Below are 20,540 nucleotides of genomic sequence, written 5' to 3'. Positions count from 1 at the left end.
GTCAAAAAATAGTTTAAATACCTTCATTATTTAGGTCTGTATCGTGCTCATATGGTGCCATGACATGGTTTAATTTGTTTACTTGAAGGTGACAAGATATATACACAAAGCACCGAAATTTGTTGTTGTTACTGATGGTGTCAATAGGTTCCAAAGCTCATTTGTGTCAGGGGGCCCAAAATGTGAATTGGGCGCTCTTAATGGTCTCGGACTTGCCCTGGTTAATACAGTCTTCTACAACCCAGACAACAGTGCAGCCCCTATTCGTCTCTAATTTTGAAAACCCAAAGCGGAAGTCATATTTCGGCTCACTTGACTATTGTGAGTAGCTCCCTCTCTCTCCTCTCCTGTCTAACCACTTGCTCCGAGGACGTGTTGATGCGCTGTGCGGTCCGCGGTGTCTCCGTGGCGCAGGACAGGACGGGTCGCCACGCCTTCAGGGACGCACTCTTTCGCGGGGTCAGCTCTCCGTCTGTGTCCGCTGTTCACCGGTGGAAACCTGTCCACAACCAGGACATTTAACAGGCTGCTATCAACAGACATTTCCTCCACATCCATCAATCAGGCTGTGCCTCTGGAGTCCGGCTCCACTTCTCCCACCGGTGCCAGTTGACCGGGCTGTTGTGTGAAGGCTAATTAATCTGGGAATATCTGGAACAGCAGTTTTATTGATTTGTCATCGGATACAAGTCGGATCAAAGATGGGGATCAGAGTGTAGTGCTGGTAAGTAACCCATAAAATCAAGGTTACCCTACTACTACAACCGTATTAGCATATTGAGATTGCGCTCACGCCCACAGCCAGTGTTTGTGTGTGCGTATTTACGCGTGCGAGTATGTGTGTGTCGGGATGTTCCACGCATGCGTTTTGTTTACTGTGACAAGAGAACTGTGTCGTCACAGTTAAAACTTTACGAGCAACAGTGATGACATCATAATTCCTTATCTTGTTAGAGATAGTGTACCGCCGCTTACATCCCTTTACTACGATGCAAAGCATCACAGTCTGTGGCGTGAGTCAGCGGTGTGCACTGTGCCTGTTTCAGGGCGTGTGAGGGGACCCAGCTCGTGTCAGGGACTGGAGTCACTGCGTCTTCTGGCTCTGACACATTTAAAGGAGTGAATATTGGATACGCATGCATCTGACATTGTAATAGTGTGTTTACAGCATTGAAAACAAAGATAGCTAACTGATAACTCGGACAAATAGATTGTCACATGTTTATTATGTTGTTGACTGGGTTTGGCTACATGGTGCAAAGCTTATCTCGTTTTGTGTAATTATTAACGTGGGAGTGGAGCCTCTATGTAAACTCACTGCTGATTTCCTCAAGCACTCCATTGCATCTCTTCCCCTCTACCTCTGCATATATACATGTGAGTTGTGTTATTTCAGAGCCTGAAGGAACAGGTGTGGCACTGGTGACATTTTTACTCTATTTTAGCAGGAATGAAAAAAATCTGCATCATCCACTAAAGCAGCCTTTTTTTTTTTTTTTTTTACCCAAGGGCGATGTAGCTTACCAACACAAACCAAAAGGATTTGTTATCTGTCTTCTGCAGCTTAGGTGCATGAAAGTAAGACCGACTCTGTTGGAAACCAGTCAGGTGGGGAGAAATTCTAGCCTGGGTTGTTGATATTGACAGTAAAGCCACTTATGGTGTCTGCGCTTCCCACGCCCTCAGCTCTGCTCTCCTCCAAATCTCAGCCCCTCCAGGAGGGAAGCACCGGAGTGGGGCATCACATTTATGGGCCCTCCTCTCTCAGCATGGAGCTCCAGGAGGCATTGGCAGCTTCTCTCACTTTCACCTTTGCTGGCACTATGTGCTTCTGTATGCCCAGAGGGGTGAAAAACAAACATTTTTTTCCTTCTGTGTTGTGCTCGCTGTATGAGAGTTCCCTTTGTGAGACGCTGTAAATCAATTCCTTGATTCTCTCCAGTCTTACATGTCATCCAACTCTGGATAAAATCTGAATTATTTCTATTTTGTGCCATCATTAACATTCTTTGACTTTGTACCTCCAGTGATCAACCCGGTGCAGCTCTTTGTTCTACCTCTTCTGCATTTACCTATTCAGTTGAGCTCTCCCCTGCTGAGCCCATAAAACCACTCTATGCCCTTGGCTATAGAACGGTTCTGATTTGAAATGGCAGCTTGCTCTGACAGTACAGTAGGTAAGGGTTGTACAGGCATGAGTCACCCGAGCGGAGGTCTGTCAGGAGTCACCGATAACAAGTCTGCAGGTACAGACATTGACTGCAGCACATGTTCCCCTCCAATTCAGGCCAAGTCTGCAGAGAATAACAGGTGTGCTGTTAATGAGGGCATCGTTTGTTTTTGTTTTTTTGACGTGAGATTGAGAGAGGCAAGTTCCCAGAGAGTGAGACCAGTCATTTGTGTGTGCGTGTGTGTGTGTGTGTGTGAGTGTGTGTGTGAGTGTTTGGAGAGTGAGAAAGAGAGGGGGCAGGGTCTGTCTGCAGCAGGTCGACAGGGAGGTAAACACAGTAGCTGTTAGTCTGGTAGCAATGACAGCTTTATCACCACCACAAGGTTATTACACATCTGTCCATTCCTGGGAGAGGGATCCCTCCTCTGTTGCTCTTCCTGACGTTTCTTGGGGTTTTTTTTCTTATTCGAATCGAGGGTCTAAAGACAGAGGATGTTGTATTGCTGTACAGACTGTAAAGCCCCTTGAGGCAAATTTGTGATATTGGGCTATACAAATAACATCGACTTGACTTGACTTTATGGCTGTGTAAGGGGGAAGGGGTTTCTGTATGTGTGTGTGTGTGTGTGTCTTTGGAGTTATAGATCACAGGCTATTCTACTCCACAGACATGACAGAATTCCACTACCGCCTTATTACGGAGCAGTCGAAACAGGAATCCACTCCAACATCTTACTGGCAGTTCTGTTACTTGCGCATTAGAAAGTTAAGCTCATACTGTGGCTGTTAAACACACATGAAGCAATCAAACAAAATTTTCTATTGAGTGTTTATTCACTTGTCCAGTGCATGCTGGGATAGGTTTGAAACCCAGCCCCAAGCTGTATGTGTTGAATGGATAGATGATCAGTCAGAGAGGAACGGAAATCTTTTGTTCCTGTTTTTTTTTTTTTTATGCTGAAGCCATTTTTCGATTTATAAGGGGTCCCTTGGGGAAATGACATAATAATGAAAGGAAACTAAATATAAACAGCACAAAAATGACAGTTGCAGAAAGAAAAACACTGTTCTCACTTAAATTTTTTTACCACCAGTGCCTCTAGACTGTCAATTTTTTTTTTTTTTGCACCAAACATAAACAGCTCCTCAGCCCAGCGGGAGCTCAACTGAAAAAAGGGACAGAGCGTCGTGATGGCCTGTGTACCTGACTGTGTCCTTCGGCTGCACCGTAGCTTTTGCTGCTGCTGACACCGGGATGATGAGACTGATCTCGCTGACAGGTGGAGGCAGGCAGGGTTCACATGTGGAATCACTCTGTCACAGCCTGCTGCTCTGTCATGAGAGCGAAAGACAGAGAAAGAGAGAGAGAGAGACAGAGAGAGGGGGGAAACAAGGGATTATGGAATGAAAGAGAGAAGTGGGGGGGGGGGGGGGGGGTCACAGTAGGGACTCAACAGGCATCTAATTACCTCCCAACAGGAGCCCTGACTCCATGGAAACGCTCTACGCTCTCCAGAGCTGGTCTTAGCTGCCTGCACATGGCCTGCATGCTGGCATATGGGAAGCTATTGACAGTCTGTCTTTATGGATTGGTTGGGTCAAAAAAAAGCAATGGAATATGATTAGATCCCAGCGAATCTGTTCAATAAACCATTGAAATAAGCATATATTAATTCCATCAGATATAGGACCCAAGAAATGAAATGATCCTCATCATGTCAACTGTATGAACGGTTTCATCAGAATTTTGTTTGTTTAGCAGACCGTAAAGCTTCTGCACAACTGAGGTACAAGGTGAAAGGTATATAAATCACCAGAAATCACCGCTTGATCAATCAATGCTTGATCCGATTCATACTCTCATAAAACGCTATATATTCTCATTTAATTATTTATTTGGTATTGGTACTGGGTGTCAGGTATCATATTGGCACTAGTATCAAGTAACAAAAGTTTGATTTGCTTCCAGGTGCATAGTTGGAGGGTTGGAGTGAGGTTGAAAACGAAACTGACACTAGAAACCTAGTCCATGAATGATAAAAGCAGCTGTAATACAATGGTTCCGCTTGTAAATAGTTAATTTTAGCATTCAGTACACGAAATATGTTGGCAAAGTCCCTTTCTTGATATCGATGGCACCAGCATGCCAACGGGGAAGTCGCTGTTTATCTGTGACTGTTGTGGTGCCATACTGTTGCTGTAATTGAGAGATCAATTCATCCAGCACAAATGGAAGTTGTGGCATAGTAAATATGGATGCATCATTAATCTCCTTGCATTTCAGAAAGCATTTTTCAAACAAGCAAATATCAAAAAGCAAATATCAACTTAAAAAGCTGGTTGTGGATGATTGAAGCCTGCTTTCTGACCTCTGCTTTTCTCTAATCATATCAAAATACACGAGGCATGAGTTACGAACAGACCAGACCCTGCAATCCCCCGGCACTAATTAGTAAGCTTTGACATCATACATCAACAGTGACATACCGCATGGCCTCTGCCCATGCTGGTTGTAATGAGCAGATAGATGTACTTTAGCAGGAAAGCAGACAGCCATGATGAAATTAGTAACGTCTGCTTATTAGATTTGCATCTGTTACCATCTCGCTCATTAGTTCGCTGCATCTATCTGGCAGGTTTGATTGCGAGTACCACAATGCTGAGTGGGTGTTTAGATGAACAGTCGAATTTTTTTTAAAGGTGCTCAAGGGACTATTGAGGTAGCTACACATAGGCATTGTTTCATTCAGCTTTTCTTTTTTTCACTCCACTCTGTTTTTCACTCGCAGATTCTTGCATTCACTTACTAAGCTGGTAATTCCTCATAAGTGGCACTTCAGGCAAAATTATGTCTGTTTAGGACAGAGACAAAATCACTCTTGCCCGATTCCCCTCTAAGGAGCATTGCATCAAGGGTGGTTGTAAATTGGGATATTATGAATAATACATGACTGTTTTTTAAAGCATTATGACCGTTGTGAATGACAGATTTAGGGCACTCAAGGCTCAGACACATGCTACGTGCCCACTAAGAGCCAGCCTGTGCTCAGCTCCAATTATCTCTATGTAACATGACAGATTGCACAAACCCATCATATGTGTCAGAGACCTTCAGTTCATTTTATTATACCATTTTTAAACTGGGGAAATAGATTCAGGCATGTATTTTTTTTTCACGCGTGAAGTGGTTTGAAAGTGGAGTCGGTGGATAATGGTGCTCCTCAACCTTTAGAGTTTGTCTGAAAAGCACAGGCTTTCTCTGAGGCTGATGATTTTGTGTAAATGCTAATCTTCATTGCCTCTAAATGTAAATTTTAGTGAGGTAATAGTTTGACTGTGGGGATTAAAAGTGTGCAGATTCGCTCATGTCACGTAGTCTTTGCATCTTGCTTTTCCCCTCTCTGTCTCTGTGTTTTTGCCCAAGATGCGAGAAAACATCGAAGCACAGCCGCACCTCTTGGAGAACAGCAGGACAGATGGTTGCATTCACAGTGAAGGAGTGACTTCACTTGGACTTAGATACACTCTTGACTCTCTCAGCCCTTTCACAAGCCCATACACATAAGTGCATGCACATACACAAAGAAAAACACATACATGAACACGACTGTGTCCAAACTCGCTCAGGAATGAGACCGGCTACGCACATGCACAGGGTGTGTACATGCAGGAGAATTCCCAGTGAGCTTTACATCGGGATTTGATGGAGCGGGTGGGTGTGGAACAGGTGCCAGGATGTCAGGGCGACCCCTCTCAGACACTACGGGGGAATGCCAATAAAGGGATTTAGGGAGTGTGTGCCTGTTGAGCCCTGAGTGTGATTCCCAACCTCTGTCAGGCTCGTATCACAGAGACTGGCTGGGGAATGGGTGGGGAGCTGGAATGCCTCTGCGGTAACTCAATCCTGTGTTTGGCTGCTTGTGTGGGTGCAAGTGTGCATGCATGTGTTTTTTCAGGACACAATGAACTCATTTGTTTTCAACTCCGCTCCTCCCCAAACACACACACACACCATTAACCACCAATAGTGCGCTGGTTTGATTTTGTTGCGACGCGTGTGCTGTGACATATGTGCGGTATTTTGCGCTCTCTCTCTGTTGTCAGAGCTGCCAGGCAGTCACTGTGTAGCCCAGCAGCCCGATTGGCTCTGCCCATGTATCTCGGCGTTCAGTCTGGACGCCAGTACACTTTTGGGCTCCTGTGGAGACTGGGGATGATGGTAGGGGCAGAGGGCCAAAAAGCCTCCCATGCCAGCAGCTCCCACTGGGAGAGCAGGCTGCTGCAAGGCCATCTGTACAAGCGTCCTGACTGGGCACATTGGAAAGTAGGGCGTGGAGAGGGAGATAAAGGAGGAGAGAGGAATGGAGGGGGACAAGGGGAAGGGGGAGTGAGGGAGGGGGAGAGGCTGGGTGACAAAGAGGTGTTTACTTTCTTTTAAGCCCCTGCCATCATGAGAATACTCCAGTTTTTTTTTTTCCTCTTAGTCGCATCATTTCAGCTTTCAAAGAACACAGTGGAAAATTTAGGCCATAGCTGCAATACACTAAGGCACGCAAAAACAGTGTCAGTACCAAAAATACGCGAGGAACTGCTTTTTTAGAGCACACTCCCAAAAATAGATGAAGTGTTGAAATTGGAATGTGTTAAAGGAGTGAACATGTGGGTCTTAAATTAGAAAAGAAGTGTTGGAGTATGTAAATTAGTTAGTGAGGAGGAAGCATCGGGCGTCATATGATGGAGTCTGCAAGGGAAAAGAGGAGTTTAGCGAGTCTGGCAGGAGGCAAGTTTAACATTCAGAGAGCCTAGACTGTCTGCACACTGCCCTGAGGGGAATATCACCCCCCTTCTCCCTCCTCCCCCTCCCTCCTACAGAAACAAAACACAACGTTGCTGCAATACCCATGCCGGATATTTGCTGTGCTTACCTCTGATGATGTGCTGCTCCTCTAAGAACAGCATTGCAACACGTCCTAGGTTTCACTCTTGCTCTGTTGTGTTTCTCAGTATCAATATGTCATATCCTTTCTGTAAAAAAAAAAAAAAACGATTGTAGAGTCAAGGATGTGAATAGACCTCATTTAAGAACGCACACAAATAAAACTGTAGAAATATAAATCAAAGTTTTTCATATTTTGAAAACATAATATCATGCAATTCCTGGGAAGCTATAGAGCAGTGGTTAACAAACTCCCACACCCTGCAGTATATTTGATCTGTTCATCCAAGAGCACACACCTAATCGACACACCTCATCAAGCTTGTCACCAAAAAAAGAAATCAGGTGAATAAGGTGCAGGAATAGAGTGAATTGGCTTTTGTGTATCAGCTGTACCCTCAAGGACATGAAAACAATTTAAGAACACCCTTGTCTCTGACTTATTCAAGCTTGAGGAAGAATACTATTGGACATAGATATAAATGTTGTTTCTGAATCTGGACAATTAATACATAAAAATACAAAACACTACAATATTTTTCTTCCCTCACATACAGTAGAAATGACAAAATATGTCATTTTCAAAGAAATTTGTATCTATTAGCATCTTTATAAAGGATCTAGTCTCTCTATATGACCTGTCGACAAATTCTTAGCCCATAATTTTCAATTTGGGTGATGATTAATAGACGTGGCCAGCACTGCCAATAAATCAAAGTCAGCTCTGATGGCCTTAAAAGTCACGAAGACCTTTTTGTAATGTCCCTAACTGCAGACAAAGCCTATATGAAGCCTTGAAACTGAGCCAAGCAACAGAGCATTAGTACAAAAAATGACCCCACAGTTTGGATGCAAACAATGCTGCAACTGTACTCCATCTACCCCCACCAAGGATCCTTAACTCCTCACCTTTGACCCTTGACTCTTTAACAACAGAGGTCAGACAGTGGTTTGATTTGTTCTGAATGAGCCTCTTCAGTCTTAATGGAGAGCTGTCTCTCATCCATTAACCCTTTAAGTCCTTAGTGGCAGAACAGACTGTCAGCATCTGTGTCACCAGTCTCTGCAGGTATGAGTAATACTATCTATGTGGTGAAACAGGTTTTACAGAGAGTGAGGTAGATGGGGCTACTAGAAAACAGAGATTCACAAAGTTGTGAAGTTGCTAGACAGCTTCAAGCTGCTAGGTCGTGTCAAGAATGCCATTGTTTCATCATCACGGTGACTATGCACCTCCGATTTACTCCGCACACACACAGAGAGACAGTCAAGGGTGTTCTGATAAAGATTGCCTGTCTCCAGACAGTGCCATTCTGTTAATCATGATAGAACAAAGCAGGCGGATCCCCCGATGGTAACGATAACAGCCTGACAGAAACACAAGACAACACACACATGTATACATACGCTGCAAGGGGCCTGAACAATGACACTCCCCCAGCTGTCTAGACAGAGTGCAGGGCTGCTGGTGGCTGGCTGTTGGAGATCTCAGGGGGGATTAGAGCACACACCACTACACTCACCTGTTCTGCTCGTTTCTCTGTGTGTTTTTTCATGCGGCGTTGATGCAGTATGACAGCCACAGAGGGAGCTGGGTGTATCATGGGGTATGGAAACAAGTTATACATAGAATACAGCTGTGGATGACTTCTTGGTCACACTGTAGGAAAAAAGTGGTGTAAGTAATATGGTTGTAAAATAATAAATGTGGTTATAAAAAGTAGTAAACCGTGCTTTTCTTTGGAAGTAGCTGTTCCGGGTTTGCATTGGGAAGTCATAAAACTGGATGTTGGGTGTGTTGATCTTTAGTTCCTGGGGTTTAAAAGAAGTGATGGATTTTATTAAAGGAAGTCAAAATGAGCAGTTCTCGCCCCCACTGTTTGATTTCAAAGTTATCTGTGGGACTTAAAGCACAAAAACTCTACTGGAATCACAGCTCAGCACTAGAGATGTTGCCAAAACCCAACAAAGCCCACACAACAGGATTTTGCAGTTTTAAAGCAAGTTCGAGTAACTTTTGAAAGACAAAATAACCCAATCTTGGTCTAACAAATAAAAAAGTTGAATTCCTAAAAAGTAAAACTCTCCATTGCTCAATTCAATACACTCAGGGGTTTTTCTGCTACAAACTCACTTGGTCTGGTACGACCAGTAGCTTAAAGTTATTGGCTAATGTTAGCAAACTTTAGGTAGGCTAGATATTTCTGTATAACTGACATTACCGAGTTCAGTTTTCTTACTTTATGACTCTTCTCTAGTATATGCCTGAGTAAAACAATAAGTGAATACAGTGTAACTCACCTAGAGACATGTTTTTTGTTTTCTGTTCTCATTACCAGTCAGGTCGCCTAATGATGAGGAAGCAACTGACCAAAGTGGCTGCTGTTCAGCAGAAATCCTGCTTTAACTCGATACAAGCACTTTAAAATGCATCAATGCAGTTTCCCTCATCTTTGTGAAACTATAATGGGCTCAAACATTTCAAACTTTGACACTATTTTGATCTTAAACCTACCACTGAAATCTGTTTCACAACTATTTTAATGGCACAATGAGAGCAAGGCCTTGGTGTATCACACACACACACACTGATGACTGGCCTATCATAAAATGTAAACATAAGCAATATGAGAAATAAGAAGAGTGAAGATTATCACAAGCAATGAAGGGAATCATTGACAGTGTGGGCACGTAAAATAAAACTCTCACTCACCCCCGTATATATATGAGTACAAACGCTGTAAAGGAGGGGTGTGTGTGTGTTTGCATGCATGAGATGACTCAGATAAACTCCTGGATTTAGTCACACAGGCTCCTAGAGCTGTGCACACTTTGTATTCCTGTCTGGCCTCACAGAGAAAGTTCCTCCCAGTTACCATAAAGCTTTCCCACTGCATTTATGTTGTTATAGAGGCTTGTTGGATTTGTCTATTTCTCTGTTTATCAGCCCATGTCTTCACAGTGGCAGCATGTTGTAATCCAATCTAGAGGAGGTCGCTGCAAGGGCACCACAGGCTTTCCCCATTTGAACCGAATCCAGACAGTGACAATCACTTTTGTGGAAAGAAAACAGCTCAAAAGAGCAGCATTTTAGATTATGGTAGTAATATTTTTCAACTGGGGTTCCCTAGTAATGTCTAACCCTGCAAAATAGACCATTTGAAGGCTCATTAAACTCTATGTGTGCATGGCAGCATATTTAAAGGGGACCTATTATACTTTTCCTTATTTTCTGTCGTATATATAATGTTACAATGTCAGATGTTCATATTAAACAAGGCCAGTTTTAAATAATAAGAAGAACAAATGATAAAATAATCCCTCTGAGCAAAAAACTCAGGTTTCAGACTGCGCTGAATGCTAGATTTCCAACATTTTTTCTTTTTTTTAAGACAAGCTGACGTCAACTCGTGACAGATTTTTTATATAGTCATCTACTCTAGGCACAAAAGCCTCTCAAACTACAGTCTTCTTAGTAAATGTATGTACACAGACAGCTCCTGTCTCTTTACAAAATATAGACCTGGAAATGTGCATCATAGGTCACCTTTAAGAAAGTGTTCTACCTAATCGATATGGTATATAGCTTCAATATTTATATGCTCAGAGTTTCATCTGCTCGGTTAAATACCTGTTTTTCCTCTCATTGGCTGTTGTCAGTGTTTCACAGAGTGAGGAGCCATGATTATAGCTTTTAGGAGCAGACAAGACGATGTCGGCCGTCTTAAATCACCACATACGTTTTTAGAGATATGGCTGTGGGTGTCAGTGGTGTAAGAAGGAAGGAAGGTTCTAAAAGCGCCTCATAGAAAGTCTACCCATCCCCCAGCCTTTTGTGTGCCTGTCTGTATGCGTCCGTGTCTAGGTGTGTACAAAATGTACAAATAAGTGTTTGCATGCTCATGTGTTGGGGATCGGGGAGAACAAAGGACAACTGAGCCCCTCACACAGGAAACTTGAGACATGAGCTGCACTTCTACACACCAGTGTGTGCTTGACCTTTTACCCCAGGGACCCGTGACACCGGTTTATCGAGGTGGCTGATCAGCGAGGGGGGAAGGGAGCCTGAAGGTCAACCGAGGATGAAATGATTCCATTCCCAGGATTCTTCCAGGGACTAGGGATGATAGCTGGTTTTGCCATTAATTTCTCAGATCTCAGGTTTTCTTTTAATTGAATAGCTGCATAATTTTTGGTAGGTTACAGTCTTATAATGACAATTAATGTCTCTTCTAGTCAAGCTCTGCCTTATCGAACAACATAAAAGTAGGGGAAATGGTTCTTTTTTCACCTCTATTGTGCTTTCCTTTTTTATATATATATTTAGTGAGTGTTCATGTGTACATGTGTACTCATTCAGGCCCGGCCCTGGCAGTTGTCTGATCTACAAAGAGCAGGAATAACAGCAGTGCTTACATCTGAAATAACTTCCTGCATGTTGCTCAAGGTCTCACTGTCAGCATGTGGGTTTGCTGCCTTTCTCGTGACTCCTGCAGGCAGAAAGGCTTCAGGCCACTGAACTAGCCTGAAGGCACCCAGAGATAGCAGTCGTCTTTGGTGATGATGAGTGATTCAGGTGGACATAGTCGCCAGGGTTAGTCAGCGAGAGCACGAGCACAGCAGAGGCTATTTTTATGTCAAATTTCATAAACTAACATAATAAATCAAAGCTTATCATCAAAACTGTTTCTGAACAATTACTTTGCTAATTGCTTGTACAACATTTAATTCAATTGAATCCAAATCTTATATTTACTCTAACTTGCCATTTTGAAATATTGACAAAAGAGAAGTTACAGGTAGATGGACATAACAGTGATGATGATAATTGTACCCTGAGGATCATAATATACTCTGTCTCCGTAGTATCTCTACTCTAGCGTACAGTACAGTAAGTGCTCCTTTCCACTACAGCTGCAGGGTTGGTCCATTGAGGGAAGGAGCATGTTGAATTTTTTAAATGTGTAACCCAAAGCATTCTTGAAGGGAAAGACATGCAGGGCAGTGATGGAGGCCGCGCAATTGCTCTCAGGCAGCAACGGTTTCCACGGCGACTAAGTGACCCACATTTCCGTTTTCTCCTCTGTCTTGTCGACGTGGGAGACAGGGCAGCTGTTGGGGGGTATTCTGTATCCCCCGACGACAGCAGTGGGTCATCGGTTGGATGGAATGAGTGCATTGCTGTGTAGAGTTAGAGTGAATAGGAGATGATACGCTGGGAGGATGAACAGAGGACTGAGAAGAGAGGGAGAGGAGTGTAAGAGAATTCAGGCTTGTAGAGAGGCCTTGTAGATTGACTGCAGAGAGAGTGTTGGATAAAACACACTTCCCCTTACCAGATCAAAAGTGCTACCCTACTTCAATTTTTGTTCAATAAAAAACAAACCATATCCTTATTCCTCATTCTGTCTATATTGTTGCTGACGGTATATTGTCTCTGTCTATTTGTATTCTAGCCAGGAATGCCCCAGACTGTGTGCTCAGGCACCATGTTCACCACTCCCAGTGGCTTCAGCCCCCATCTGGCCTGCGCTGAGCCTGGGGAGGAGGAGGAGGCCGCACAGGAGGGCCAGGGGCCCGGGGCTTGCCTGGCCGATGGGCCCCCGATCACCTCTGCCTCCCTGGACACCCTTATCCAGAACTTGGTGCCCACTGCTGATTACTACCCCGAGGTAAATGACACAAACAGCGATGAACCACAGTCACACCACTGTTCATTATAAACTCCCTCAGAAAGTCCATTTCAGTTTATAGTGGTAATGACAGTAGTTCCAATTACATTCTTAGTACCATGTCTCTGTTTAAAGTGCTACTTTTCTTCATTTAATTACAGAAAGCTGCAGTGTTTTTTATTGATGTAGTGGCAGTGTCTTACCGAATGTCCCCTTCTGTCAATTGACAGAAAGCCTATGTGTTTACCTTCTTGCTGAGTGCCCGTCTGTTCATCCCTCCTCCGGAGCTGTTGGCCAGGGTGTGTGAGCTGTGCATTAAACAGCAGCAGCTGGATCAGAGCCCACTCGATACGGTCAGTACTGCACCACACACAAATACATACAGTACTCCTTTATGCATGTGCACTAACTAACTAGCAAACAGACTGCCTCAGCAAAAACACTCAGACTCACTCGTGTTCTGCATCTAAGCAACCACTACTTTTTTGCCAAACTGTCAAATTGTTTTGTTCTGCTTATGGAATCACAAAAATAGAAAGTGGTAAATCTCTTTCACTTCTTCAACTACAGGCAAAAGTGCGCAAGTTTGGTCCCAAGATCCTGCAACTGCTGACAGAGTGGACAGAGACGTTCCCCACCGACTTCAGGGACGAGAAGATGGTTGGACACCTTAAAGACATCATTCACAGGATAGCTCCGTGTGATGAGGTACACAGATGACATGAAACTTCAGCCGTATGATAACATTAATGTGAGATGGTTCGGTCATCTTTAAAAGATAGGATGCTTTTTTGTACAGTTTTGGAAAGACCCTAGATCTTCTTTTAAAGGAATAAAGTTAAATAATAGCCTGCTACTCATCAAGTTATCCGTTTCTACAGCGTAACAATTTGTGATGGCCTGATTTTGATCTACACTGTATTTGTGGCCATTATAGCCTCTTATAAGCTGTAGCTGCAGTGAGGAATGCTCTAATGGGGAACAAAATTCAATTATCATCACTACCTCTGTGGCGAGGTGGTGGAAGGAATCAGAGTGTCAGTGTAGGGTGAGTAGCCACAGCTCCATGTTACACAGTCTTGCACTATAGAGAGAGAGAAAGCGAGAGGAGAGAGGAAGGAAGGATGTTAGAGGAGTGGCTCTATCTGCAGCCTCATGGGATAATCGAGCGAGAGAGATGGATGGAGAAAATGGGGGGGGATGGGATACAGGGGCACAGAGAGCAGAGAGCAGAGGAAAAAGGTAGAGGTGGAGGATGGAGTCAGGGTGGAAGACAAGGAAAAACGGAGGGAGGTGAAGGGAGGACAGAAAGAGGGGAAGGGCAGGTGGTGATGAATGTGCTGCTATTTACAGCTGGCTGTCTACAGTATGTGTGTGTGCATGTGTGTTCGTACATGTGGGAGCTATGGCTCTGGGTCATTTGTGAGACAGACTGACCTAATGGCCTCAGTGACCAGTCATCTGGAGGGAGGAGCACAGAAACACACATTCCTGGACACAACACACAGCACACTGCTGCTTTTGAGTGAAAACCTGTTTTAATGCAGCTGAAAAATTACACAGTTCTGTAAATTCTTGGGCTCATCAGTGTGCTTGATTACTTATTTTATACTCAATTGTAAGTTGTTAAGTAAAGAGATGACAAGGTATGCTCTTTTGGCAAATAATTGACCACTTGCTCACAACCCAGTAACACAGAAAGTCTTTTGATTTGTGCCTAATACTGATCTATAAAGCATTAATAAATTATTCACATTAATGAAGACCTTACTGACAACTCCCTATCCTCTCCTCTCCCTTTCCTCTCCCTCTCCGCAGGCGTACTGGAAAACCCTGAACCAGGTGCTGCAGAAGCTTAGCCAGAGGCTGGCCTTGATGAGCCAGGGGGAAGAGAGCATCGTCAAGGTCTCCCTCAATGCCTCCTCCATCTCTGACAAGCTGGTGGCCTTCAAGACCAAGCCTCCGCCCATCCAGAAGGACATGCTCTCCATCTGCAATGACCCGTACACACTGGCACAGCAGCTCACCCACGTGGAGCTGGTGAGTAGAAGGAGAGGGAGGGAGGGAGGGAGGGAAGTGTGGGTTAGACAGAGGTCAGGGTAAGAGATGATAACAAGGATGGACGAGGAGGAGTGGAGAGGATGCTGGAAGGGGGCGGGGAGAGAAGGAGCTGAGGATAGTAAAGCAGGGGTGGAGACATAGTTTCAGGCAAGGACATAAACATGGAATCTGAGACATCAAATCGAGCGGGGATGGAGATGAAAAGATGTGAGGGGTGATTGAAAATGTATGAATCTGAAAAGAACAAAGGAAAGATAGTGGGGGGTGTAGTAGCAAACTGAAACTGGCACACTTAACTCTGGTCCGAAGATCTCTGAGGTCTAACCTTGATTATTACTTGTCAGTGATTGCAGCACTAACTGGTCTTCACCCAGCGTGTTCAAAAGAACAAAGGGTGTAGTGCAATGAAACATACATGGGCGAAAGATGTCTGCAGTGTCCCTCACAGTGCATACATGGTGCCGTCAGTGTGTTCATGTGTGTCTTAATGCGGGCACGTGTATTTGGGAGTGGTTGTGTGTGTGTGTGTTTGTGTGTTTGTGTGTGTGTGTGTGTGTGTGTGTGTGTGCCTGAGTAAGTGTGTACCCTTGTCTGAGCGGTGACATCACCCCAGAAGTCAGTGATGTGCCTTAGGGCTCAAACAAAGGGGATAAAACCGCTGTGGATATATATGACCTGACAGCTTCACACTCTGGCGCACACACACACACACACACACACATAGAAGCAGAAAGAGAGACAGGCATGTACAGTGCTCACATACATACAGACCTCTTTTGTGGGTTTTAACAACATACTGATTAAAAACAAGATGTGTTTAGTAGTGAAGCGTTTCTGTCACTATGTGTGGTATTCGTGTGTGTATGTGTGTGTGTGTCTGTAGTACTGTTTTGGTTTTTTTTAACATCATGAGTTGAAAATAGGTCTAATGAGTCATTTTGATATATATATATATATATATATATATATATATGTGTGGTTACCTTTTAATAGAAGTGAATATTACTTCAAGTGTCAATTTGATGAAATATAATTCCAATGAGTCATGTCAATGAGTCATTACTTCCTCGTATTGATTGCCTTCCATTACTGAAATGAAAGAATTATTAATGGGACTACAGCTATCGTTGTGTGTGTGTGTTTTCCAGGAACATTTAAGTCATATTGAACCGGAGGAGTTTGTCCAAGCCTTTGTTCAGAAAGACCCACTAGATGGAACTCAGGTAAACTTTGATTTTGAATATTGATATTATTTATAAATCACCATCCATTCTTCATGATGTTGAATGTAAATGTTTGAGCTTCGCTGTGCAGAATAATGTATGTACAGAGTGAGGGAGAGGGAGTAGATGTCATTTGAAGAATTTTTAACATGGTAATTGAATTTTTTTATGGAAAAACAACATCAGTCATGAATTAGTGTTCAAGCAGAGTATTTTAACAGTCTTAAAACACATCTGGAGGGGATCTTTAAATATGTATATAATGTATTTCTGGGAGAAATAAACATATATGAATTCTAAAATTGACTTCTTATTATCAAAGGTCAAACCACAGCAGTTTTTAGACATATGTTCCGTTTTGTTTTATTAAATATGAACATTTTTGTCAAAGGTTTCTGATGGTGGCAGAATTTTACACCAACCTGATGTAAAAAGCCCAGTCTCTTATGTTGTGGAGAATGTGTGGCTATGTCTAATTAAGATTTGCGTCTTCAGGGCCACGTAATGGTCAGCAGGCCACTAAGGTCACAAACAGCACATCATTGTATTGACACAAGCTGTAGCAGCACACGATTGCTTCATCTGTCCTGTCATTTAACTGATGAATGCTTTCACTCTCTCACTTTCCGCCGGTCCACTGTGGATTTTTCCTCGTGTTTGGTTGCCGTCTCCTTCACTCTGTCCTTCCTCTGTTTTTTTTTTGGTTTTTTTTGTGCTCTCCATTGATCGTGTTATTTCCGCTCCCAGCTCGCTGTCTTTGTCATTTACACTCGCGAAGGGGGGTCAGCCTGTAGATAGGAAGCTAATTAGGATCAGAGGAATTCCCTATGGTAGCACTGCCTATGCTCACGTCTGTTTATGTGTGTGTATGTCATCAGCAGCCATGCTTCAGTGACCAGAAGAAGAAAACCTCCAACCTGGAGGCTTATGTCAGGTGGTTTAACAGACTGTGTTACCTGGTAGCTACTGAGATCTGCATGGTGAGTGGCAAATGCTGATGCACCAGGTCCTCATTTACTCTGACAAACACTTCAGAAGCAAACAGAACACAGAATAGACTCATAATGCCAAAAATAAAGTGAGTAAAAGGTGTGCAAAGCATTATGAACACTGTTCACAAAATAGGACAACTGATGAAAAGCACTTTAATCGTGAAATTGACATAAAGATGAGGAGACAAGATATTTTTTGAAGACTAGTAAAAGGCAAAAGGTGTTTAGATTATACATCAACATGTCAGTAACACTATTGTGTATATTTGGATCAGTATTTATGTACATATTTTATATTTTATTAAGCCTGGTATTTCATTTTTTAAAATATTTTAAATAGTATTTTTTGAAATTATTTATTACAGTATAAAGAAAAAGAGGGGGAGCATGTCAAGACAGTTTGTTGTTATGAAGCGTCACTGCCCCCTAGTGGTTATTTTGTGTCACTACTTTCTTGGGTATGAAATGGATTGTGTAACTCTTTGTGCCAGTGTAAATTAGGGTTGTGAGAATTATAATAAAATGTCTTCAAATTGAGTTCATATGGTGTGTAATTCCTTCTCGTCTTATCTCCGCAGCCTGCGAAGAAGAAGCAGAGAGCCCAGGTGATCGAGTTTTTCATTGATGTAGCCAGGGAGTGTTTCAACATTGGAAACTTCAACTCCCTCATGGCCATCATCTGTGAGTGTTTAATTTTTCGCATGAGCCTATCAGCAGTTCCAATGAATTCTAATGCCCGACACTGTATTAACAGTTACAATCTACTTCCTTCTCTAGCTGGTATGAACATGAGTCCCGTGTCACGGCTGAAGAAGACTTGGGGCAAAGCCAAGACCGCCAAGTTCTTCATTCTGGAGGTAAACACAAACTCACAGACTCACCAAGTAAGAAGTACAAGGCAGGTAATAACTTGAGGTTGACAGGGTATTGTTTGTTTCCATTTACTTTGACAGCATCAGATGGATCCTACAGGAAACTTTTACAACTATAGAACTGCCCTGAGGGGGGCTGCCCATCGCTCTCAGACTGCTAACAGCAACAGAGAAAGGGTAGGGTTCGGCTCCGCATCGTTGGCTGTTTCTCTGGAAGCGTGCAGGCATCCATTCAGTCATTTCTTTTCATCGTCAAGTCAATATTTTTCCATATCTTCCTGTTTGTTTTCTCTCCTCAGATTGTGATTCCCTTCTTCAGTCTGCTGATCAAAGATATTTACTTCTTGAATGAAGGATGTGCCAATCGGCTGCCCAACGGCCATGTCAACTTTGAGGTGAGACTACCCCTTTTCACCTGACACTGCCTCATGTACTAATAACCTTAGAAAACATTCACTCAGTGTCATTTCATTGTTTAGAAATTCGTGGAGCTGGCACGGCAGGTCGGGGAGTTCATGACGTGGAAACAAGTGGAGTGTCCGTTTGAGGAGGATCGGGCCATCCTGCACTACCTCCACACTGCTCCCATCTTCAGTGAGGACGGTGAGAACCTACCATGCTGTTTTCATTTTTAGAAACTCTTCTGCACATGCTTGATCCACGTATTTTCACCATAGTTTTTTTCCCCACTAATTTACTTATTTTCTATCTCTTTCTTTTCTTATCCTTCTGCAGGACTCTACCTTGCATCCTATGAGAGTGAGAGTCCAGAGAACCAGGTAGAGAAGGATAGATGGAAAGCACTCAGGTGAGAATCATAGCACCAGTCTAATGAGAGATGCCACCCAGTGTCTATAGATACACCTTCCTCAATCAACATCTCTTTTTTCTCTCGTCAGGTCTAACGTTCTGGGAAAGACATGAGGCACTGACGGCATCTAACCCTCCCACCAGCGAGGGGGCGCGTGTTCTCATTGCACTAAAATGAACTGTGAAGGAGCCTAGCTGGTACTTAGGTGTTTTTCTATGAAGAAATGACGACAAAAAAAAAAGAAACCCGATGAACAGGATTCATCAAGAAGAGTGTGAAAAAATCATAAAAAGAAGACACAAGATAAAAAAAAAAAGTCAAACTGAAAAAAAATTAAGCTATGGAAACTGGAACAAAATGCCTTTACAGCATATGAACTATCAGTGATGAGGTACGGTGTGTTGGAGAGGGACACAACTTCTCCTTCTCCCCTCGATGTGTGTTTACTCTGTGAAGACATGTTTACTACCATAGAGAGTACAGTTACAGGGAAAACCACTTTATAAAATGAAATTCCTACTGATGCTATTGTTGTTTTTGTATTTGCTTCTCTCCCTATTTCTCTCTCTTTCTCTCTCCCCCTTTTGGTCCAAAGCCTTGTCTAGGTATTATATTTTACTTTTATTTCTCCTTACTTGTAATGTACTGTAATGAAACTTACAAGGGCGCTGGCTAGCCCATATCAGCTGTCAAATATTTTATAGGTCTACTGAAGGAATAGCAGAAGAGGACATGCCTTGAGCATTTCACCAGTTCGTCTCACATGTACTTTTTTTTTTGCGTGTATGAGTGTGTATGTGTGTGATCCAGATGAGAGACACCTGTTCATGCATTCATGTCTGTTCAGGATGACAATGTCTTGCATGAGAATGACTGGAGAAACCTGTTCATAGGTCATCTCTTCCTATGTTCTTATTTATTGTATTTTATTTGGAGAAAATGTTGGAGTGGGGAATATGAACTGTTTTAAAAAGAAAAAAGTGTTTACTCATTTTAAATGTATTGTGCCATTAATGCAAGAAAACTACAGTATAGCTTAACCAGGCCAGGTGTAGATTGTGTACAGGTGACATTTACCCCTCATCTTTCTGCTCTCCAGGAAGTTCTTCTCTGACTGACGTTCAGTTGTCTGATATATTTATGGAGATTTCTGTGCTGACAGACGTATTGTTTTTATCGTACTTTTTCCTTTACTGAATATGAAGTGGAACGGCATGCTACGACAGGTGTTATTTTTTTGTTTTTTTAAAGGGGCATTAACAGTATCCACCTTGTAAAGACTACTACAGCAACACAAACTTTGTAGTGATGATGCGGTGTTGCATTCTGTGGAAGGACAATGTAAAATTGGAGACTTTTGTTTTTCTATCAAGTTGAGAGGGAAACTTGTGCCATATGAATCGCTGGTTGTCATGACAAATCAGGTTCCTCTGACTTGAAATGTGTTATTGTTTCGTGGGGTTGTCACTGAGCTTTGTTTTTGGCAGTTTTTTCGTTGTGGTTCGGGAGACGTTTTTAAGGGTGGGTGGGGTGGGTGCGGAGGGTTATGGGGAAGGGAGAGGGAACTATGTAATTACAAGCTTTTTTAAAAAAAACAGTCTTATTCAGTTTGCGATAATTGATTGATGTCAGTGTTTCCTCTTAAGAAGCACCTTCCCCTCTCAATAACAGACTGACTTTAACTCGCCCTTCCCTGTTTGTCATCCATACACTTGCTTTCCCTGTAACACGTTCCCCAGATAAGTTATGACTATAGAGAGCCAGAGATGTGATGTCGAACCTGCCATTCAAGGTGATGACCAG

General features: G+C 43.0%; 1 protein-coding gene across 2 annotated transcripts; it reads left to right on the top strand.

The window, feature by feature from the left end:
• Positions 1-345: 345 nt before the first annotated feature.
• On the top strand, positions 346-20,248 carry LOC137189297 (ras-GEF domain-containing family member 1C-like). 2 transcript variants are annotated; one of them, XM_067599069.1, is made up of 14 exons: positions 346-724; positions 12,563-12,778; positions 13,009-13,131; positions 13,349-13,486; positions 14,597-14,818; positions 15,988-16,062; positions 16,944-17,042; positions 17,633-17,735; positions 17,832-17,911; positions 18,008-18,103; positions 18,226-18,321; positions 18,406-18,529; positions 18,662-18,734; positions 18,826-20,248. In XM_067599069.1, exons 2-14 carry the CDS (start codon positions 12,569-12,571, stop codon positions 18,848-18,850), a joined length of 1,464 nt encoding a protein of 487 aa, XP_067455170.1. In that variant the 5' UTR covers positions 346-724; positions 12,563-12,568; the 3' UTR covers positions 18,851-20,248. The 2 variants fall into 2 exon arrangements, with proteins under 2 accessions (XP_067455170.1, XP_067455169.1); XM_067599068.1 differs by having other exon boundaries at positions 16,941-17,042.
• The last annotated feature ends 292 nt before the right edge of the window (positions 20,249-20,540 follow it).

The sequence above is a fragment of the Thunnus thynnus genome, chromosome 9 (genome assembly GCF_963924715.1).
Source record: "Thunnus thynnus chromosome 9, fThuThy2.1, whole genome shotgun sequence".
NCBI classification, from domain to species: Eukaryota; Metazoa; Chordata; class Actinopteri; order Scombriformes; family Scombridae; genus Thunnus; species Thunnus thynnus.
Note: the sequence above shows the minus strand (reverse complement) of the source record. Positions and strands in the feature narration are given on the sequence as shown.

Bases quoted from the DNA above. Each gene is read 5' to 3' on its own strand.
- LOC137189297 (XM_067599068.1), top strand. From the start codon at position 12,569: ATGCCCCAGACTGTGTGCTCAGGCACCATGTTCACCACTCCCAGTGGC. The intron at 13,487-14,596 runs GTACACAGATGA...CCCTCTCCGCAG, and splicing joins GGATAGCTCCGTGTGATGAG to GCGTACTGGAAAACCCTGAA. The intron at 17,736-17,831 runs GTGAGTGTTTAA...TTCCTTCTCTAG, and splicing joins CTCCCTCATGGCCATCATCT to CTGGTATGAACATGAGTCCC.